The sequence below is a fragment of the Nestor notabilis genome, unplaced genomic scaffold (assembly GCF_000696875.1).
Source record: "Nestor notabilis isolate BGI_N333 unplaced genomic scaffold, ASM69687v1 scaffold5791, whole genome shotgun sequence".
Classification (NCBI taxonomy): domain Eukaryota; kingdom Metazoa; phylum Chordata; class Aves; order Psittaciformes; family Psittacidae; genus Nestor; species Nestor notabilis.
The window spans coordinates 57,424-79,898 of NW_009914119.1; the positions used below are offsets into that span (position 1 = coordinate 57,424).

The following is a 22,475-nucleotide window of genomic DNA, read 5'->3' on the forward strand; positions in this document are numbered from 1 at the left end:
AATTCTCTGAAGCTTTAACACACAAAAGACAAATTTAAGAAAGGAGAAACAATGCAGCATGATCTCTTTACAAGCCAGTGTTTAGAACTTGAACACTTCAAGAACAGTAATGCTATTCCTTGACTAAATCCACTAAAGATATTCCTAAAGGGCATTCTGTCTTCTCAATAGACACATTTAATCTTGATTTATCTGCACTTATATGTAAAAGGTATTTTTTCAGGGCTCAAAATCCTAGGAATGCTTGGCACATTACCATTACAAATTTTCTTTATAGAAAAAATACTGAATACTTTTTTGGGGGGTTTTTTTTTGTTTTTTTTTTGTTTGTTTGTTTGGTTTTTTACAATCAATACTGTTGCATATTAGCTTTTGCTAGTTTTATAAATATATGTTTTCATGCCTAGTCACAATGCTAGGGCCACCAACAGCCACGCTAAACCATTTACAGTAGTATCCCTTTATGTAAGAAGGTCCAGGTCCACAGAAACAGGTGAACACATGAACAGATGGAACCATCTTTATTGTTCATGGTAAAAAAAATAAACCACCTACAAGCAACAGACAAAGCTGAGTAGTTTCTGTTCTGCTGTATCAGTGACTTAACACGAATCCTAACATGCAATGATTAAACACTTCACTTAGGATTAAAACTAATATTAAATTAGCATTTGCTTTGTAAGCCAGGTGAGGGACAGCAGAACCAGGACACTGCGTGTCACTAGGTTTCAGTGCCAGCAAACTGCACTGCTCTACTAGAAGAAAGCCATTAGAAAATGACCCTTACACAGTGAATGCTGGCATCGCGCAGGTTTTCAGGTACTAAGACTGCATAAAACACTCCACTGCAAACAAACTGCTTGTAACTTTTTGAAGCTGTTACCTTCAAAATAGTATTTTGAGTCTTCACTGCTCTCCAAGAAAAGACTGAGGTAATGAGAGTGGGTAACACTTCACTAGTAAAATAGCTGCGATCTTTCTTTCAAAAAGCCATAAAGATTAAACAGCAGAGAGTACAGAAGCTGAATTTTAGAGGAGCAGTAGACCCCCCAACTCTGCAAATATTTTAACAGAAGTATTACCAATTTGTTCAAACAGTTAAAAATGCTTGCTTTGCATAGGCGATGCATTCCACACAGCACTTCCTGCTCTTGCACACTGTAACTTTACACCGAATTAACCTGCAGACCAAGACAAATACAAACCCACCTTGCTTTAAAAGGCCATTTTTGTCAAGCATGAGAGCAAGACTTCTTCTGCCCTGCCTTCTTTATGCCACAAACAGCTTTCAGGGTCACTGAATGTCCCACAGCAGACAAAAAACCGATCTTCCCAGCCAAGCACTGCAGAACAGCAACAGTAAAGCCTCTGAAAACACTCTGGTTACAAAGTCAGATTTAGAACAGTTGGGCAAACACAACTGTAAAAACATAAGGTTATGATGATTCCAGGTAGTTTCTGGCCACAGCCCCAAGCAGTTTAGCATAATTTAAACAGGCAATTTTATAACTTTCCAGATTATGGCAGAGCTGCTACCAGATTCTGCTATCAGAATCCCAGATGCAGGAAGGCTGAACATGCACAAGGCTGCAAATTCTGTGTCATACATCTTATAGTATGTAAAGTTGTGCAATTGAGAGATTTAACATATTTTTTTGCACTTCCCTAATCTCTTATGCTCCCAAGAATGTAAGAGGGTCTTTTTCCACTAGACACCTTATAAGCCATGTGAAAGACCCCAAGTTAGAGGCACTGGCAACCAGGGACAAAATTAAATCTTAAATCACAAGTCTAATTCAACCACTGATACCCTAGCTTAGTAAATCAGCTGCTTTTCAAAGGTGATGGGAGAATTTGAAACCTCTTACAAACTAAGTAAGAAGTTTGGCGGTAAGGTGCTCAAAAATGGAGATTTTGGAAGCCTCACTGTTAGCCTGAACTTGCTTCCACTGAATGAAGAACAGAGTTGAATGCCTTTGAAAATCCCTTGCATTCTGCACTGTTTTGATAGTGGATCTGTATAAGAACTACTAGTGATAAATGAAAGAAGAGTGGTAGAGGGGGGGGAAAAAGGGTTATAGAAGACCTGAGAAGATGATGAGGAACTCTAGAGATATCTAATGGAGCTGCATGACTGGGACACATTATAGTTATGAAATTCATATTGTAAGTAATAATTTGGGCTACTCCTATGCATTGATGGACATAAAATGCACTCACCACTCAGGGAACGAAAAAACCTTAAGTGTCAATAAATAGTTCAATAAAAACCATCTGCTCTAAGCACAGTAACGATAAAAGAAAAGTAAACTCTTAGGATACATAAAAAATTAGACTGTAATACTAGAATAGAGTGAGTGAATTTAATAGCACAACAGCTCCTATGACCATACAAGGCTTACGCTTACACAGTTAATTCTTTATATTTGTACATGTGAAGTACAGACATCTTCCCTGAATTTGTCCTCTGACACGCACATATATTTCCTAGAGATTTCAGTGTATATCTAACGGTAGAATTAGTTACATTTTCATTTAGAACTATTTGATCTGTGTGGGCAGAGGAAATCTATTACTTGGAAAACAAAACACAAAAAAAAAAGAAAACCCACCACGTTTTCATTATAGGCTTTTTCCTTTTACAGGACCAAATTTAAAAACAACAGAATGAAGTTACCCTTTCATAAACAAAACCTAGAAATATTAATATTTTGAGTGCAATTTGGAAATTACATTTTAGACAACATCACTGTAAATTCTGACTTATATTTAGAGAAGAACAATATTATAGAAGATAACTACACATCATGACTCTCACAGATTTCTTGAAGATCTTAAATGATTTTGTTTCATAATGTTCATGTGTTACTTTCCAAAGGTAAACACCCTTGGTGCACTGGTGCATCAATGTATGAATCACAAACCATTAGAGCTTGTACTTCTTTTTACTTATTTTATTTTGGTTTTTTTTTTAAAGGTTAATGTACATGTATACACAGTTCAAAGAACTTCAGACATTTTTAGAGAAATCAATATCTTTCCTGTGACTTTACAGTAGTGTTAGGGTTCACTTTTTCGTTTTTACTTAAAAAAACTCCACTGTTCGCAAACAGAGGAATTTTCCAGTGTCATTTCTCAGTAAGTACTCACATGCTTTTCATTTTAAAATATTAGTTAAAACTACCGCATATAATTTATTGGCAAAATGTTACTAATCTCCCTTGATTCTTTTCCAGAAAGGCTAGCTGTGCACCTTACAAATTCAGTTTTATCTTCTACATCTGCTTCAGAAAGCAAATCTAAAAATCAATACTAGAACCCTTTCTTTGTATCTTATTTTGTAAATACTCTTCCAGCTTTCTTCACTATACTCTATTTTCTATTATATTTTCTTGCATAAGCAACACCTTGTCATACAAAAAGCATAGCAGATCCACATGCAAGTTGCAAAAAAATAAAACAGCATATTGATTAAGCGGTTTTGTACAAGCTACAGCTTAACTGAACAAAAAAACACCCTCAATGGTTTTGTGTGCATGATAGCAAGATAGCCAAAGTATTCCTCAATAAAATGAACTGTCTGCCACGATTTATCTGTACAATTCCATCACAGCTCTTGCCTGTTATGTTACACTTTTCAAAAATACGTCATTAAGCTGCCATAAAAGTCATCACAAATTGTTTTTGCTCCCAAACTGATAATAGACTTACAGATCTAATTTTCAACCTCTTTTCTTCATTACTTTGATTCTTAAGGAGAGTATGACATTTGCTGTCTGAATACTTTGTAGTAATATCTGGCATCTCTACAGCATTTCTGTCTGAGATCTCTGAGCTTTTAATCGGTTTGTCTTTAGAGCACCTTGAAATGCTGACATATTTATTTGTCTCTCTCTTGCAGAAATGCATAGCTAGAAGCAGACTTTTAAAGAAATTTGTTTTATAATTTCAATGAAAAACTACAAGACTTTTTGAGGGGGAAAAAAAAAAAAAAAGGCACAAAAACCTTCCGTGCTGTCAGACGCTGCAATGTCATTAAAATCCTGACCATTCACGCTCAACAAGAGCAAAGAACAGAAGTGAGACCTCCTGGTTTTCATTCCAAGTGGTTTTTAACTACATGGACTGTCATCTTCACGAATCAAGAGACTTTGTAAATGCTGCTGATGACAGAAACAACTAATTAATTGAGAAAGTATCGCCAAATTAGATTTTGATTCCTCATGGTGATTCCTCCTTATATTTTGCCAGTGTACATACAAACACCTTTTTTGTTCACATAAGGCCTCACATGCTTCTAATTAAATTCAGTACTTGAAACTGGCTTTGCTGATGAACTAAATGTATTTGTGACAAAAGCTAGAGATAGGCTACTTTAGAAAGCTGTCTGCAGGGTTAATGAAAGTAACATCATATAGGAAGAGACCACAAGAACAATGATGGAAAACTGGGATGAAGAGGGAGAAACAGAGAGAAGAAGCACGAGTTGAAAGAAAGGTGAGAAAACAAAGCACACATCATACATAGACACATCATACATAGACCAGGGAAAGGAGTTGAAGAAAGCTACAGATGGGTCACAGAGTGAAGAGGCGTGAATTTGCAATCCTACTAAACAAGCTGTATTTCTGCTCATCTCACCAAGAACAGCTACTTCCACCAAAAGACAGAATATCTATAAATCATCTTCCTGTCCAAGATTTTCAGAGAGCACAGAGAGATTTTCTCCCCACTGCTTATCTCATTTGCCAAAACCCCTCTGGACAGAATGACACTAGCTCCTAGCTCGTCTGAATCTTTGGAAAGAAATTTTCATCTTCACTGTATCTTCTTCCAACAACCACAGGTAAATATTCTACAGTGCTGCTTATCAGACTTTTTCGAAACATGGTACCTGTATCACTATTGGTACACAAGTTATCCTGAGGCAGTACAGGAATACTGTCATGAACAGCTAAACACCTCTGCTGCTACCACTGCCATTAATGGCAATATATAAGGAAAAGAAATTTGAAAAGTGTCTTAAGTCTCATGTAAAAAGCAGAACTGGCAGTGAGCTAGTAAATCCATTATTCCCTTTGCAGCTAGAATCTTCTGTTCTTCCATTTTGCTAATACCAACACCATTCTCCTCCACTGATTATACCAAAAAAAAAATAAAAATCCAGTACATCTATAAAAATCTGCTACTGGTTTTCAGGACAATTATTTCTTTGGCTGGTTTTTCACTTATTTCTTATAAAGCTGCAGAGGTGTCCCCCCCTCCCATAATGATGTGTGAAGAAGGCTCTTTCCAGTCCCCTAAAACAAGCCATCAACCATCAGAGCTAAGTGAAGATGTAAATTTTCCCCCTCAAACAGCAAAAGACTTGGAAACCAAAAGGTATTATATACCTATATAGAAGTATAATGCTTCTATCCAACATAATGCTGTGGATACAGCAAGCAAAGGTGCTATTTGGCTCAATTGTCTTCCCTTATTAATGGAAGGCTATTGCTGAAGGGATTTTGATAAAGATTTATTTCCTCTGGAATGTCCCAAGCATCAAAACCAGCCCCCACCTGCTCATCTACCAGGCATACTGCAAAGTAGTACCAATGACTAACGTGGTAGTGTTTGGAAGGCGCACCTAACAGAAGCTACAACTAGAAATTTGAAAGCAATATAGATCACAGGGTTGGTGATCAAACAATGTATAGGAAGAAGGAAGACAGATTTTTGCTCTGGACAATTTTACATTTGGACTTTTGAGTAACTGTTCAGCTGCTGTACTCTTACGCACAGATCAAGAGGACTTAAAAGCTTAGATACACTTTATTGATATACCACACGTTTGAACCATCAGAAAAACAAACACTGGTAGATTGTATAGTTGCTATTAAACACTGACAGTTAAATAATAAGATTTTTATCTCACCTGGGTTTGCACTTACAACTCCAGAACATTAACTTTTCAAATGACTAACACAGTTTAATCATAATTCTTAGTATCATCTTTGATGACCACACCTTCTTTAGCCAACAAAAGCAGAGCATTTTATTTTGTGCTTCAGGCATGTATCAGTTAACATATACAGATCCTTGTAAGATCAACAAAGATGTCTTCCTTTTGCTACCTCTGAAACAAATTTCCAATTGATATGAAGCAAGATCTCCCATCCAAATAGCTTCTAATAATGTAGACTAAGTATTTGACCAAATACTTCATCATCCTGTCCCAGAACAATAAAATATAGTTCTTACATAAAGTTTTTCAGCACTAATCTTCAAACACTTCACAAAGTTGCCATGATCCATTATTGCTAACCCCAGAGACAAAATATCCCACTGTTCTACCCAACAGGTTAGTGACAGAGCTAAAAATAGAATCCTTGTTTCCTCAGCCGAGGTGAACACTACTTCTACCATGCCATAGTGCCTGACACTTCTTTGAGAATAACCCAGGTTCAAACTGACATTCAACAGTTACTTCTACTTAGATAAAGAAAACCTAAAACCCTCTCTACGGTCATAACACAGCCAACTACCACAGCTCTCATGTGCTGTGCTTCAAGAAATCCAAAGAGGTCTTCAGAGCACTTACTGAGGGTATGCCTGTACTCTAGAGCAGCGGGACATTTCTCATTAATTAGTTCATGTGGAGCTTCCTCACTATATTGCTCCTGAGCAAGCTCATTTATCTTCATAGTACATTATGCAGCATAGATACACCCTCAGACAAATCAATTTCTCTAGGTAAGGAATACATGCTTGATGAGGCAAACGCAGTTTAAGAGACATTATTATGAACAAATGCTCTCACAATACAATCGCTTGTATTTCCAGTTGACTCCCAGGTTTAAATTCTTCATAGATCAGAATGGATTTAAATTAAAATGGGAAAAATGCATTGTTCTGGTCATGCCAGTAAGAAAAAATGTATCAACAACAGCTTAGGTGAAATTTGGCAAGGACAGATGTGAGAGGGTCCTCTTCCCTAGCATGAGGGATGTGATTTGCTATACTTCAGAAGAAAAATTAACAATAGTGTGAATGACAGAGAAGCATCAAATTGCAAAAATATGTTTATTTTGGAAGCTTGCTCAAGTTTGGCAATAAATTTGCCACACACTTTGCCTACACTGAGTGTGTTTAAAGGGTGTTTCTCTTGCGTATCTTCCTAGAGCCTGACTGAGGACTCTCAATTCTTGATTCACTCTCTCTACTGTCAGCAGGTATCTTTAAAAATCACTAACAAGATACGCATTTTTATATTCCTCCAACGTCAGTTTGGTACAGAAAAATCAGAGGTTCAAGCTTACTTTGTCAGTGTTTTATGCAATTACTTACACAAGCCTCACTTGATAGAAAGTTTCTGTTTTTCAGGTGATATAACATATACGCACCCTCACCACCCCACAAGAATACTACCATTAAAAAAAAAGTGAACTCTAATGGCCAAGAAAATGAAGTACCTCTCTCCTGCACACAAAGGCTGTATGATATTGCCTTCAACTAACCAGTCACACCTTACTTTTTTCCAGAGGATCTTTTCCTTGTTTTAATATAAGATAGACAGTGCTAACACTGAATGAGCACTCATTCAATACTCCATTTTATCCTCACTGTTCACTGTGTGGCGTCTCTGCATAATTTACAGCACCTACATTTAGAATCATAACTACAAAACTTCCCATTTTTCTGTTGATCACTATTATGTACCTGAATTATTTCCTTATACTAAATACTCCACAGCACCTCCATCAGACAATTTTATGACTCTTGTTTTCAGGTAGCAAACCAGGAGACAGCAATGTGCATCAGGATTGCCTGTAATTAGAGATGCTTGACTTGAGATGCTTTGGGTCTCTCTTCAGAGGATAGAGCAATTAAACAGCACTTTGTCAGTACAAAGTACAACTTCAATCTATTTCACTGCTATCATGTGTTTTCAAAGCTGACATTAATCGGTCCCAAGAGTCTGAACTCATAAAATGAGAAGTATACAACTAATGGCCATATTTAAAAAATGTAGTTGAAGTGTCTCACCCAACCTCACACAGGAGCTCTATGGCTGAATTCAGATTTGGCTCTAGCCCTCCAGAACAACATTCAAACAGCCTTAGCTTTAAACCCAATCTCTTTTAGTGTTATTCTCTCCCTTCCTCACCTACCAGGTCTCATCCACCTCCATCAATTCTGAGAAAGCAGATATAAAGGAAACAGCCTAATTAATTAGCACACCTGGATTAATTTCCTGAATGCCATCTACCTGCTTTTCCTGAAATTAGCAAGTGTTTTGTGGATAAAGAGTCTGAAGTGACATCAGCATATGCCATTTTACAGCAGAAATATGGTATGACTAAATTGAGTTTGCACAAACAACTTCAATTCTGGCATTTCCTATCTGTTGAGAACTTTGCATTGCATCACTGTCAGAGAACTCCCATTCCCAGAATTTTCATTTCATGCAGTCTCAAATAACAATAAAATATTTAAATTAATGTTTTGTCTCCATCATCTCACTTGCTCCATTTTCAAACTTGAGGAACTCCTACTATAGGACATCTCAATACTAAGCACCTTCCAAACAATCACTGCAAAGGCAGATCTTCACCACAAAGCTGTTGGTTTATGAGGTAACCTGAACACAGCTTACAAACATTACAGGATTAGGAATTACAGTGCAGCAACAAACAGAAATCTCCTAACACCAATTTCTATCAGAGTGCTTTCTATCACCTCAGGAAACAGAGTTTCTTTCAGTTTGACCAATGCCAGCAGACAGCATATTACTATTTCCCTTGTTTGACACCAGCACAATACCCAACCATTAATTATAGAACTTTTACACAGCACAATAGTATCATATCACATTGCGGTCAGTGTTTTGCCATGAGCTCATCACAAACAAGTATTTATTTGAACTTCTGTTAAAAAAAAGAAAAAAAAAAAACCCCACATTCGAAAGCAAAATGAATACTCACCTCATTTCCACCAACAGCTTTGGTTAAAATTACTGCAGAAGACACAGGAGGAGGCATGCAGCCTACTGTCTGCAAGCTGAAAACAACAAAAACAAATGTTACATTCCTCACACAATGCAAACACTATGCAACCTTAAACCTTAAAATATGAAGTAGTCAAGTAGAAAATAATAATTTTATCACCTGTGCAACCCAATCAGTTTGTGTTACAGTTACAGCTCTGTACCAGCTGGCAGGATTTCTATGCCACCTCTTACCAACCATCACAGTGAAGAATCATGTCACCATTTAAAAACACACTTCTCTGCGACTCCATTTCCCCATCTGTAGTACTGAATCTACCACTCCCAAAGATACCTACACATCTGTCACAAAGATAACTGTACCACATGTCCTGATGTACTAAAGTTTGCAGTGTGTTTTGAGATACCCGAAACCATTCGGGGGAAAAAAAAAAAAAAAAAAAATAAAAGGACTTAAGTTCCTATTTTCTTGAAACAGCAAAAAAAAAAATAATAAAAAAATTTGCAATTAAGCTTTTAATTTCCTGAACATTAGAAGGCCTTCAAATGTTTAATTTCTATGCATGTTTTCATTTCCTAGTAAAATCACCTGACTTTGACTAACCAAAACATCAAAAGCTTTCTCCTGCATTTTAGAAGTCTAATATACACTATTATTATCTATCATTTTTCCCATTGTTTGTGCAGCAAAATTATCGATGTATATAGTAAATGCTGTTGCAACATAAGAAAAAAAAGTGGTGAGCTTTCCTTTGTTTTCAAAGACAGTCTGCAAAAACTAGCTATTACAAGAATTAGATGTATCAAACGTGTACTTAGAAACAAGAACATACCACAACAGATTACAATTAAATTTAGGGCTGAGTAATATAGGGTTTGTGAAGAAAAAGTGTTTTGACTTAGAAGGAACAGTAAGGCATGGAATAAAACAGTCTACAAACCCCTCAAAAGCACGGAATCTATGTTTTCAAGTATTGGAGTTTAAGACAGTATTCTAGTTTGGAACAATCAGTTACTAGTGGTGAACTAATTTGCACTTGTAACTGTGTTAGTCCATCCCCGAGAAAAGCAGTGTCAAAAAGCTGTAGCAAACAGAAGTGTTAAATCCAAACAACAGGGAGCATATTACAGTGCAATTGATAGGCTGCAAATATATAAAAAGCTTGAACAGAAGAAACAGGTAAATGACAATGACGGTATTCAGTTTGTCAGCTACAGACACTGTGGAAAAGGAAAGAGGCAACTGATGTAAGCATTATATAAATCCAATTACAACGTGCCAAGCACCACCTTGGAAGTACATACTACCTTTAGCTTACAGTGAATAAGCTATGGAAGCAGCGAGTTGTCAGCACTTAGCAGGACAAGTTTATATTGAAAAGAAATACAGGAAAAAGAAACAGTATGAAAAAGTTTACAAATATATATGAAAATATACAGTAGACAAACACAAGGTGAGTCTGATGTCCATCACCTACATCGGCTGTGATTCTATGTGGTCTCTTGGCAGGCAGCTCCTAGAACTTCTCACCTGAACTAATAAGGGGTAGATTAAGTTCAAAGTTATCCAGAGAGGTATGACATGAGTGCAAGGGCATTCATCTCAGCTGACAGGGATTTTCCACACTATAAGGGAAAGATTTAATAATACAATCTCTGTGAACCCTCACAACTTTAAAACAATATATTCGGAATTTTAAAAAAAAAATTAAAATCACTATCAAACTACAGTTTTTAGTATTCTTCATATGAAAATATTAATCTACAAAAAAACCCTGGTACACACTAAATGAAAATACTTTTAATCAGGTGTATCAAAACATGCACCTGTGAACCTTTTCCTTGCTTTGTACCAACTACACACAATTCTACCAATATAGAAACAAATTCCTCTAATGGCCAACAGATTACTACAGATAACCAAACTGAAACATTTCACTGGTTCAGGCATGGTATAACTCCTATTAACATCAGGAGTTCAAACACTTGCTGAAGAGCAGTAAATACCTGTTCTGCTGAAACATTACAGACAACTGAGTAGTAGGGTCCACAGTCCCATATTTTAGGTATGGAACTACCAAGCCCATATCATGTACCAATGTTTGCATCTTGTGTCTTACCACCTGTGCTGTAAATGCTATATGTTAGGAACGGCAGAAGAGGGGAATCTGTGCAAACGTTAATAACTTGCTTCATGCACCTTTTGTCAATGCAAAACCTAGTTAGCTAACAAAAAATTAACTTAGAAGATGCTTAGGCTGGATGCCCTTGGGAGCATATGCCTTTTTTCCAGGCCTTTGTGAGGACTATTAGCTAGCTCCCACTGCAATCCATGCTAAACATGCGTGCAGAGAAAGCGACTTTGCCAAAGCCGGTCTTGTTCCCCTATTTTTCATTAAGGTACTTAAGTGTTTCTAGGGAATAAGAGCTACAGCTGTGGGGCATTAGGATGAACTACTAGAGCGGCCAAGGCACAGGCAGTTCCTTGCATCTGCTCTTCGCTCTCCTTTCACGCACCCATATAGAGACATATGGGTCCTACTTTAAAATGTGTTATCCTAGAATGAGGACAGACTTTAGTATCTTCTGCACCTGCGGAGCACTGAAGGTACAGCTCCCACCAGGCTCCCTTTGCAGTGGATGTCTTCAGAGCCACACAATGGGTGCTGCTCTGAGCGTGTCCTGAACAGCAGTATTTATCAAAAAAAGTACTTAAAACCTCCCTACAAAACAGGAAAAAAAAAAAAAAACCCAAAAAAAAAAAACAAAACCAAAAAACCACACACACAACAGAAAAGCCCCACCTTTATTAAAGTCCTCAATCTGACCATTCTTTAAATGAGATCTCAATACAACAGAATTACTGCACTGAAAGACAAAACACAGCCAAAACAGAAACAGTACTCAAGGAACAAGTGCCTGTAAAACTGAAACATGTAGAAGTATACTAGCTCACTGGTAAAATACAGACACATTTTCATGAAAAATGAGGCTGGTTTTAGGCTCCACATTTAAGAAGATACACAAACAAGTGTTTCTTTTTTAAAAAGATACATACACATGTAGTTTTACACGCAGTTTCACAGGTGTGCATGTATACACATTCACGTATACTCATCCATGTCACATTATTGAGACCTCACTTGGAGTATTGTGTACAGTTCTGGTGTCCTCAACATAAAGAGGACATGGAGCTGCTGGAGCAAGTCCAGAGGAGGGCCACAAGGAGCCCAGAGGGGGCTCAAGCACCTCCTGTATGAAGACAGGCTGAGAAAGTTGGGGCTGTTCAGCCTGGAGAAGAGAAGGCTGCGTGGAGACCTCATAGCAGCCTTCCGGTATCTGAAGGGGGCCTATAAGGATGCTGGGGAGGGATTCTTCATTAGGGACTGTAGTGGTAGGACAAGGGGGAATGGGTTTAAACAGGGGAACTTTAGGTTAGATATAAGGAAGAAGCTCTTCACAGTGAGGGTGGTGAGGCACTGGAATGGATTGATCAAGGAAGTTGTAAATGCTCCATGCCTGGAAGTGTTCAAGGCCAGGTTGGACAGAGCCTTGGGCAACGTGGTTTAGTGCGAGGTGTCCCTGCTCATGGCAGGGGGGTTGGAACTAGATGATCTTAAGGTCCTTTCCAACCCAAACCATTCTATGATTATCCCTTAAATAGTAAGAACCTAAGAACCAAAGTGGTGTAAGAGTCATGGGAAAGAAGGGATGAGAAGTGCTGCAAGGAACAAAAACCAAACAAACAAACTTACATTTTCCACTTCAGAAAGTGAGATCTCATGGATTAGGAGGGAATTTTGGCTCACTGTGGAAAATCATGTCTTTGTTCTAGCTTAGGAAAAACCTCGCAACAACTTTACTTTAATGAATAACCTTTACTATATATAGCCAAATGCAAATGGACATTTGTAGCCACCTTGTTACCTCCTTGACATACTAATACTGTTACAAAAACAATGCTAACTTTTAAATGATTCTATGATCTCAATTTCGCCTTCCCAGTGTCATTTGGATCACTTCACACTTGTTGGAACACCTGGAGAAGCCTCTTAAAAGCAAAACAAAATGTTCTTTTAGGTTTAGGCCTTGCAAAACATAAGCAGCTTAATCACTGAACTTGTAAGACAGGGAAGGCTCCCCCAACAATGTTTCACCAAGCAGTAAGAAACAATGGAGATTCTTTAAGTAGTTTTCTAGAATAACTGACTTTTGCATTCAGACATTCCAGTATAACTGCATGGTGCTATTTTTCATAGCATCTATCACTACTGCACCATCAATGCAGCTTTGGCAGAGTACACCAAAGATTAAAACCACGTTATTTTCATGGTAACAGCTTCTGCTCCCATCAAAGTTCTCCTCCTACAGAAACTTCACTCTCTCTTTCCCAACATCCCTCATAATTTAGCTAGGAACAGATACTGAATCCCAACCTGGACACATGCAAGAGATGCTCAATAAAGACTAAAAACAGAACGGAACATCAGTACGTGGCATACGCAGTATTTCTTCACCGACTTACTTTTTTTTCCTTCAGCATTCCTTTTCCTTCCTCCATAGGGGAAATGAGATGCAGCACAGCTCTACAACTGTGTTTCGTGAAAGAGAAAGCTAAACTGTTGAAAGCTCCCCACAGATGAAACTAACTGACCAGACTTTCTAAAAATGCGACCAGGTTCCTTAAAGGATAATCTTGTGCATATACTGTGTTTTTGACAGCAAAGTGCTGAAGCACAGAATCAACCAGCAAAATCTGTCCACAATACAAGTCTTAAAGCACCTACTGCAGGATAAGCAGCCCTGTAAGAAGACAGATACAAATATATTTCACTCCATTATGCTTAAACATACCCTTTTAAAAGCCATTCATTTACAGGTGTGATTGATAATAGCTGAAGAAAGAGCCATATTGCTGTTGGGAAGAACACAAGTGTAAAAATCTGGACAAAAAGGTGTAGTTTCACATGCATCAAAGCACTTGTCAGCTCCTGCAAGAGAAAAAGAAGAGAGGAAGTTGCAGTCATAACAGCTGAGGTAGGATCTTGTTTGTGCTTTTAAAACTAGGATCATCTTTATAATACAAAGAGAGTGCATGTCAAAAGGGCACCTTTAGGGATCATCTGATCCCTTCTTTAATAATGAAGTACATCAGGACAACATAAAAGCTCTGGCTGCTCCTGGGCATTTTTCCTAAAGAATTGTCCACCACTTCAACAACAGTGTAGCTCTCCTAACAGTAGCTTTCCAGCAGGCAGCCTTAGTACTTTGCCACTGCTTCAAAACCTGTGTTAACTATACTGATGGCCTGTTTACTTTATTCACTGCTGATGTCAAGAGGAAGGGAAATTTGTAGTGTTCACATGATTTCAAAAGAGAGCAACAAACTGTGATTCTCATTTATACATTACAATCATCATTTGTGGCAGGTTTTCTTTTAAGGAAAGACTAACGAATATAAAAACCAAAGCAATCTGTAGCAGATTCTGATTATTTATTGTATCAACAAATAGAAAATACAAGAAAAAAAATAGGCGAATGATGAATAGCAAAGAAAGAATAACAAGAGCATAACAAGCTAACAAAAGCTAAGCCATAAAATTCACAGAAATAAAACACAAAACACTGCTGGAGACTAAGAAAACAAGGAAAATTTTAATTTTAAATGGTCTAAGTACACTCCAGTGTGGTGATCGGTATCCTTAGCAATAAAGTGTTCAGTTAGCTCTGTGTCTCTGCTTTTGTCTTTGTGCACTCCAAGGATCTTCTATACAGTTCTGAGGACAAGTGAAAAAGCTTTGTACATTTAGCTCATTTCAACGCTCATAAGAGAAGAAAAAATCCTTTTCCTCTCTCTCAAAATAACTTGCACTCTTTGCAAGTAAACAATGCAATAGGAAAAGAATTGATGGCACTTTTATTCAAAACCTAATTTCCTAGGATCCTCCAGCTGACACCCCAAAGGCATTTAAAAAAAAGGACTATAAAAAACTGTGTTTCCATGTATAGTAATACAGCAGCCGATCTTCAAGTGCCACCCTCTTTCAGCTTTAAGAGAGAAAAACTTTCATGAAACACAATCAAATACTGCATTTTCAACCATCTAAATGCACACTGATGTAATTATACATCTGGAAGTACTAGCAATTCAGCATCATGTCCTTGTTACTTTATTACTCTTAATAAAATTATCTCCTAAATTTGGGTTAGGGGAAAAAACCTTTCACAAAAAAAAAAAAAATTACACACCCTTTCATTCCTATTCTTCAAGTTACACAAAAAACAGACTTGAAATTTACATCTTGATCACGTTTCACTGAGAAAGTATTGTTACATTCAGCACTTGGTTAACTGAATGAAGCAACAATTTTTTTTAAACAAAGCTCTTGAGCAGGCTAGTATCACTCTACATGAAGAAAATAGGCCTTCCTCACACATAACCTGTCACAATACCTATGGCATTATGAACAGATTCACTGTAGTACTGTTTCATCTTATCTCAAAAAGAAAGCAAAAATTAAACATCTAGTAGCAGAAACACATCCTGTGTGGGAAGAAAAGACACCTGGAAATACCTATATATAAAAGTGTATGGTTTAAAAGTCAATAATGGAATTGAGAAAAAACAAAGCAAGTGACTTCTTTCAGCAAAGCTGCTAATTCCTCCTTCTTCCCTGCCAAGTCATCTCCAGCCCCGGATGTCTTAGTGGCCCCATCTACAAAGTCACCCCCAATCTAGCACCATCACACATACAGAAGTGCCCTTTTAATTTAATATTTTTTACAATTGGAAAATGCCTTAAAAATAGATGATTTGAAGAAAATTCTGTGATACTTTCAAAACCAAAATCCAAGACAAAAACTTGGAAAAGACTGGTTAGAGCTTCCAGGGAGCAAGGAAGGCAATTACAACACAGAATGCTGTATTAGTGGAGCAGGTCTTTGCAGATATAAATTACCAGTCTTTAGCATGTCTCCAGTGACTGCATGTTAGAATAATTATTCCTTAGACAATATCATCATTAAACAAACACCAAGGCAAACAGCCTTCACCCTCTTATCTACAAGGGCTTGTCCCAGTATATACTTGTTACTGCAGATGTCTCAGAAAAGTTACTGGAAGCTTCTAGTTATGACTCTCTTTCTACACACCAGGTAGGACAGGTTACCTTGTCTTTCCCAGTATTTCAAACCCTTTAGAGACCTTACCCTACCTTCTCGCTGGTCTGTATGAGTCTCATTGCCATCCAGCCACGCTTAGATGGTCATAGCTGGACTCCTCGGGCAAAACACATACACAGAGCAAACAGTGTTTTCAGTGGCTTGCCAAGCTCCTCATGGAAATGGATAACTCTAGCCTGTGATTTAATTTCTGGGGGCCCACAGGAGGTATTTGCTCTAAAAAAACAGGCTATCCAGTCACTGAAAACTAAAAGAGCATTATATTAAAGTGAAATCAAATGTTCTTGTCATTTCTGGACTCAGACTCTTTCCACAGGTATAACAGGACCTCAGTCACCTCTAGATTTGAAAATTTAACAAGCCCATGCACAGACAGGCTCTCTCTGAACACTGCCCATTATTTTGTAAAATGCTTTCTGAATGCATCTTAGCAAATTTTTTTGAACATTAGATTTTACCTCCTGTCATAGCTCAAGCGCAACCTTAAAAGAGAGTCAGCTATTTCTAGTTTTGTTGTATTTATCAGAAGGCCTCTGTTAACACACAGTTTTTTATAATTTCATAAAGCATACCAAACACTAGTTTTAATCTAACATATTATCCAAGGTAAACAGCCAACACACAGGTCAAGAACTAACAAAGACAAAAGCAGAAGCTGTTTACTTCACAATCCAATAAAAAGATATATTAAAACCTATACATAATACCAACTTCAGGTTGTGCTTAAACAATTAGAACATGCCTCATAATATATTAATAAAGTCATGGGCTGGCCTCCTAGCACATTTAAGTATAGTTTTTGACATGTATTTTAGAAAGCAATAGCACAAGGTACAATGACTGAAATGTTTTTCTTCCTCTTTATCGTCTACCTCCATGGGAAAAATTCAGAAAAGGCTAAACTTCTTGATGGAGCATAAAGCTGGATGTACAGCATCAGTCCTAACTAATGCTTCCAAAACAATCTGAGGTCAGCTACCTGGAAACAAACATCGGCTCCTGTAAAAGCTTCACTTACACCAATATATTGCTTTTAGAACCACAGGTGAAAAAAAGTTACGAAAATTCAAAGTCAGACATGACACATTGCCGAAGAACCTACATGTCATATCACCTTAACTGGAAGAGGTCAAATGGATGCTAGCATTGATAATGCTACAGATTTCACTCTCACTCTTTACAAATACAAAGCTTCAAGGATACAAATAAGTGAAATGGAAAGAAGTTTGACATTTTTTCTCTGCACGCAAAGATTCCTAACACTGAAAGCAAAAGACCCCATTCCATTAGTACTACTCAGGCTTTGTGTTTCAGGTCCTCATCTCTGTAGAAGTGCCTCTCTGCAGCCTGTTTCCATTAGGATTAATTACTGTCCCGGACAAACAGATAACATGGCTCTACCTACTTACCCATACGGCCACAAGGCTCTAAATAGCTGCTACAGAATTGACGAAAGTTACTCACTTCACTTACACTCTGTCCCAGCAGAACTAGAGGCCAAAGCTGCCAGCAGACACAGGGAGAGGGCTGCTGTGAATTCAACCACCACCTCCTTTGAAAACTTTACCTCTATAACCATGATACAGGTATAGACACTTTTTGTTGCTGTTATTGAATGCATACCATTCATACAGTTCCAGCTGTTCCCAGTTTTCCCAGAAGATAATTGGACTATATCATCATGATTCCTTTAGGCATCAGTATCATGCAACATATGAATGACATCACCCATTAGGACAGCCAACAGCATAAAAGGAATCAAGAAACTAGACTAGCAATGACATGCAGTGTTTCACTCAAACTCTGGCTGCTCTGTCTCTTCTTGGCATGTAGCCATCATTTCTTTCCTCCACGCCTCCTTTACACATCACTAAGAAGTTCTCCCCTTCATCTCTTCTTACTCCCTAATTGTTCCTCTTTCAAAAAAACGTGTGACAAAATTTGAAACAAGTCTCACTGTTTGCAATATGCAGCTGAGTATAGGCACTTCAAGTCCACCAGTCTACAACTAAATCCTATAGGAAAAGATTGCCAAGACTTTCTACCTGTATTGGCCTTGCATCTGCAGAGGAACCCTTTTGTGCTGATACTAGCTGCTGTCCTGCCACCAGATCTTTGCTTGTTACACATCCTGCAGTGACTAGCCTAAACAGTTTTATTTAGAGAGCAGACCAGCAGGTGAGATGAAGGAGAGAGGCACAAAGAGCTCACACCTTCTGTTTGTGTCCTACAGAGGCATGGAGGCCCCACATAGCCCCTCTCTGCGTAGTTCTCTACAAAGTTCTACTCTAGTTCTACCCTACTCTGGTTTCTACCCCAGTTTTCTGGCCTGTAACTCACCTGAGCAGTGGGAAGCCAAAGAGCAGAAGGAGTGGCAGAAGGCAGGTGGCTGGTGTTCTCCTGGGTCTCACCATGATTTGGGATTGGGACATATCCAGGGTGTAGACCCAGTCTCAGGATTGTGCTCAACACTTTCATTTAGCCAAAGCCCTGCAAAGTCAATCAACCCTCCCTCTCTATGGATGGGTGAAATTTATTCACGTTTTCCTTCTCATCACATTCATTGCTTTGTGAAGAACTTTCTGAAATTAAAGAGGGGTCCATAAACGTCTAGTATTTATCTTCTCTTGTTAGCCATTTTTCCAGCATCATCAACAACAGCACAGTAATTAAAAATTCCAATTACATTCAAACCTGATCAAAAGCAACACAAATCTTTTTAGAGCAAAACAAGAATGAAGCAATGTGAAATTACAGTACCTCAGTTTTTAAGGAGAGTCCGCTGTTAAAGAATATAGCTGAAACAGCAATGTAAGTTATGGTAATTTCTGGTTTCAAGGGTCCTAAAAAATACAGACATAGAGAACAAAGTGAACTACCATCAAAGAGATAATGATACACATACATTACATTAAAATAAATGAGAATACTTAGAAAAATACCTGGAGAAAATCTAATCATTAAAGTCTCTAATAAAAAGCATGGGGTTTCTATTAGGTTACAGAAAGCATGCTATCTAGTTTTTAATAAAAACAAGCCAGTGAGTGGAGAGTGAGGTATGATGTCATACAAACGTGGCTTCTGTGATTACAGGCTACTGGGAATTAATGAGTAAATTGTGGAAATGTGAAAATAAGGACTTTTTCACAATTCCATCATCAGAGTATCCCTATAGCATCAGCAAACTCAAACCATACACTCAAAAATATTAGCTGCTTCTTCCACAGGACCATTGATATCATTCACATATCTATCTCTCAATCCTTCCCCCACAACACACACACCTGTCTGGCTGCATGCACAAAGGAAACCAAATCGTACCTTGCAATGATTTCCTTGGGGCAATACAATTCTGCATTATTCCCCTACAACAGGGCTGTGGCAAAATGGTTTGGTCCTACATTTCAGACACACTGCTGCAGTGAGATCAGCAATGGCAGATGCCTGCACCTCCAAGGGTTCCACTATATTAAAGGTTTACATTTGTATATATTTATATGCTTTTTTCAGGGATATTAAAATAAAATACTTTATACACTCCTATAAAAATGATGAATTCTCTTAATACACTTTGCCTTTGGAGGCCACCAAGCACAAACTGTATAAACTCATTTTTTCACAAGCATTCAACCAGTCATTAGAAAGAAATTGATAGCAGTCGACTTAGGACCAAAGTAATATCCTAACTCAACAAGTGACAGCAACTTGTCATGAGCAAAACTGCAGCAGCAGACAAACAAGCCTTTACTCAACACTCCAGAAGAGATCCTTTCTGCTCTTTTGGATGAATGATACATTGATGGTCACACTGGAGTAAGGTAAATGATCCTCAGAAAGATCTGATCGTACACTGAGTCTAATCAAATTTGCATCTGAAGTCATCTAAACCCAATTCCTACCGTACCCTCAGAGAGTACTCTGTTGATGAGACACTAAAATGGTGTGTGTTAAATACAAAAAAACCCACCCAACCAAACCACCTATACAAAGCGTAAGGTAAAAATAAGCCAAGAAATGCAACAGTTAAAGTTGCAACAAAGCACATGGCTAGTTGCAAAATTATGGCATGTTAACTGAATAGCCAGGGGGGATGGGACAAAGCTAAACAGAAAATTATATAAATATATGTGAAGCTATACAGAAAACTATGTAATACATAGGATTATATACTTTTTCTAATCTTTTAGAAGATTAGAGCATATATGTACATGCATATGCACACTGGGCAGAAAGGCAGTGGGTCAGTTAGTCTGGCTAAAATAGCGGTTCTTCCAGGACTCAGTTTTTCTATTTTAGGGATTTTTGCTGGACTGCCTGAACTCCTTTACACAGGAGAAACCTCTAAGACTAGAGCAAACACAAGTTCATGGAGCACAGGGAACTCTGGTCAGAACAGATCCCCTCCATCTCTTGTGAAAAAGACTGGTCAGGAAAGCTCTGTTCAAAAACGAACTAAATAGGCTCATTCATCAAATAGGAAAACACACAAAAAGGGCTTGGCTTATGCCCTGAAGGTGGCAACAGCACAAATCTTTGTTATTTGTGTTCCACTGGTAAGGATGCTAGACCACCCGTACTGTTCATAAAGGCCCTACAAATGATAGTGCATGGTTTTGTCAGCTGGAAGATGACAAACTAAGGTTTTTTCATATGTTGATATTTCACACCCCCACCTCTTTTTTCTGGCTTTAAAAAGAGAAAAAAATTATCATTTTTTCCTCAGAGCACTGAGATCACACAGCTTCAGAAGAGGGATAGATACCACTTTGTGGAACATGTGCTCATGAGTTTCAATCAATGCTGACATGATTTTTCAAGCAAGTTGTCCCAGGAACAATACCATGTCAAAGCTTGACATCTCTTTGCAGCAGGATAATTAAATGAAGTGCTCCATCATAGTGCTTCCATGTAGGAAGTAAGTTGAGGGAAAATTATCTCATATCCTAGTTAAAACGATCTCCCACATTGCAGCTAACTAGCATGACAATCAAACAGAAACGGACAAACCATCTGATACTATCAATTTAAAGTTGTTCTTAAGGTCTGCTCAAGACACAGCATGGATCCTGCAAGAAGCTCCATGTGGGTAAATACAGCACACAGATGTTAGAAGGGATCCTTGCACAGCAGAAATTTGCCTACCCTGAACTCCATGAAGTACCGGAGCCTTAGTTGCCACAACAAATGTTCAGAGCCATATATTTTTTTCATAAAATTTTCTTTTTTTCCCAGAACCTGAAGGGGAAAAGGGGGAAAAGGTTGGCTCCTCAGTGAGAAACCATCTATCCCCAAACTTAAGCTCTGCTAAGAAAAAAATAGAATTAAAAAAAAAAAGCCTTATGTGTATAAAAGCACAGCTAGATTCTTACTCCCCTCCCATAACATGGAATTTGTAGAGGAATTCTGTTCAAATGTTCTACATCCATTGTCTTAAATCTTCAGAGATCAGTTAGAAAAAAATATAAATATACAAAATTCAATTAGTTCTTGAAAACTGTAAACATCTGGAACTGAAGTTACAACAGAAACTAACCAGACATGCTGCCAGCATTTATACTTAAAGATACACTGCTTATTTTTCAATAACACTGGATGTTCCACCAGCTCTTGTTCCAAGAAACATACAAGTCTTCACTACTTAGAAAAGGGTAGATCTTATTTCTCATTTGTTTACTGTGAGCATTTGGCACCATTTTGCACTGCATCATTTTCATTGTTGTCACTCATCTTTCATGATGAAGGGGGGCCAACAACAACAACAAATCTTTAAAATACATGAGTGTTAAAATAAAAAATCACCTGGCTGAAATACAGCACCTGAGTTTTTAATGCAGTATACCATAAGCTACACCTCTTGAGAAGCTCACAGACAGCAGACATTCATACAGAGAACTGCAATGACTTCATGCCCATCTCAGAGTTCTTGAAGTTATTACTTAAACAAGGAGTACATGCAAAGGAAGTTGCTATCCAGCTTTCACTACTACTAATCCAAAGAGAGTAGCCTATTATTCCAGCAACTGGTGCAGTGCCTAGCAAAGATAAAGGAATACACTCTGGATTATTTCTTGGGTACCTGAGAAACACTGACTAACTGACCGGCCGAGAGGCAAGATGCTGCTGGTGCGGGGACCACCGGAGGTGGTGCGACCTGCTGCTGGTGCGGGGACCACCGGAGGGCCTGGTTGTGTCCCGGCCCGCTCCCAGCAGCTCCCCCTCCTGCAACCCGAGCTCCAAACTTTCCGCGCGGATGCCCCGATGCCAAACGGGCACCCGAGCAATCCTCAACGTCCCCAGCAGCGGA

At 38.2% G+C, this 22,475-nt stretch overlaps 1 protein-coding gene across 1 annotated transcript; it reads right to left on the bottom strand.

Annotated features, from left to right (window-relative positions):
* Window positions 1–8,966: 8,966 nt before the first annotated feature.
* Window positions 8,967–19,529, bottom strand: LOC104412706 (sodium/bile acid cotransporter 7-like; the record flags this gene model as incomplete). Its single annotated transcript, XM_010023498.1, has 4 exons — window positions 19,493–19,529; window positions 18,932–19,014; window positions 13,844–13,980; window positions 8,967–9,042 (listed from the first exon to the last, which is right to left on the bottom strand). Coding segments are annotated over exons 1-4 (333 nt in total), but the record flags the coding sequence as incomplete, so codon positions are not given.
* Between the last annotated feature and the right edge of the window lie 2,946 nt (window positions 19,530–22,475).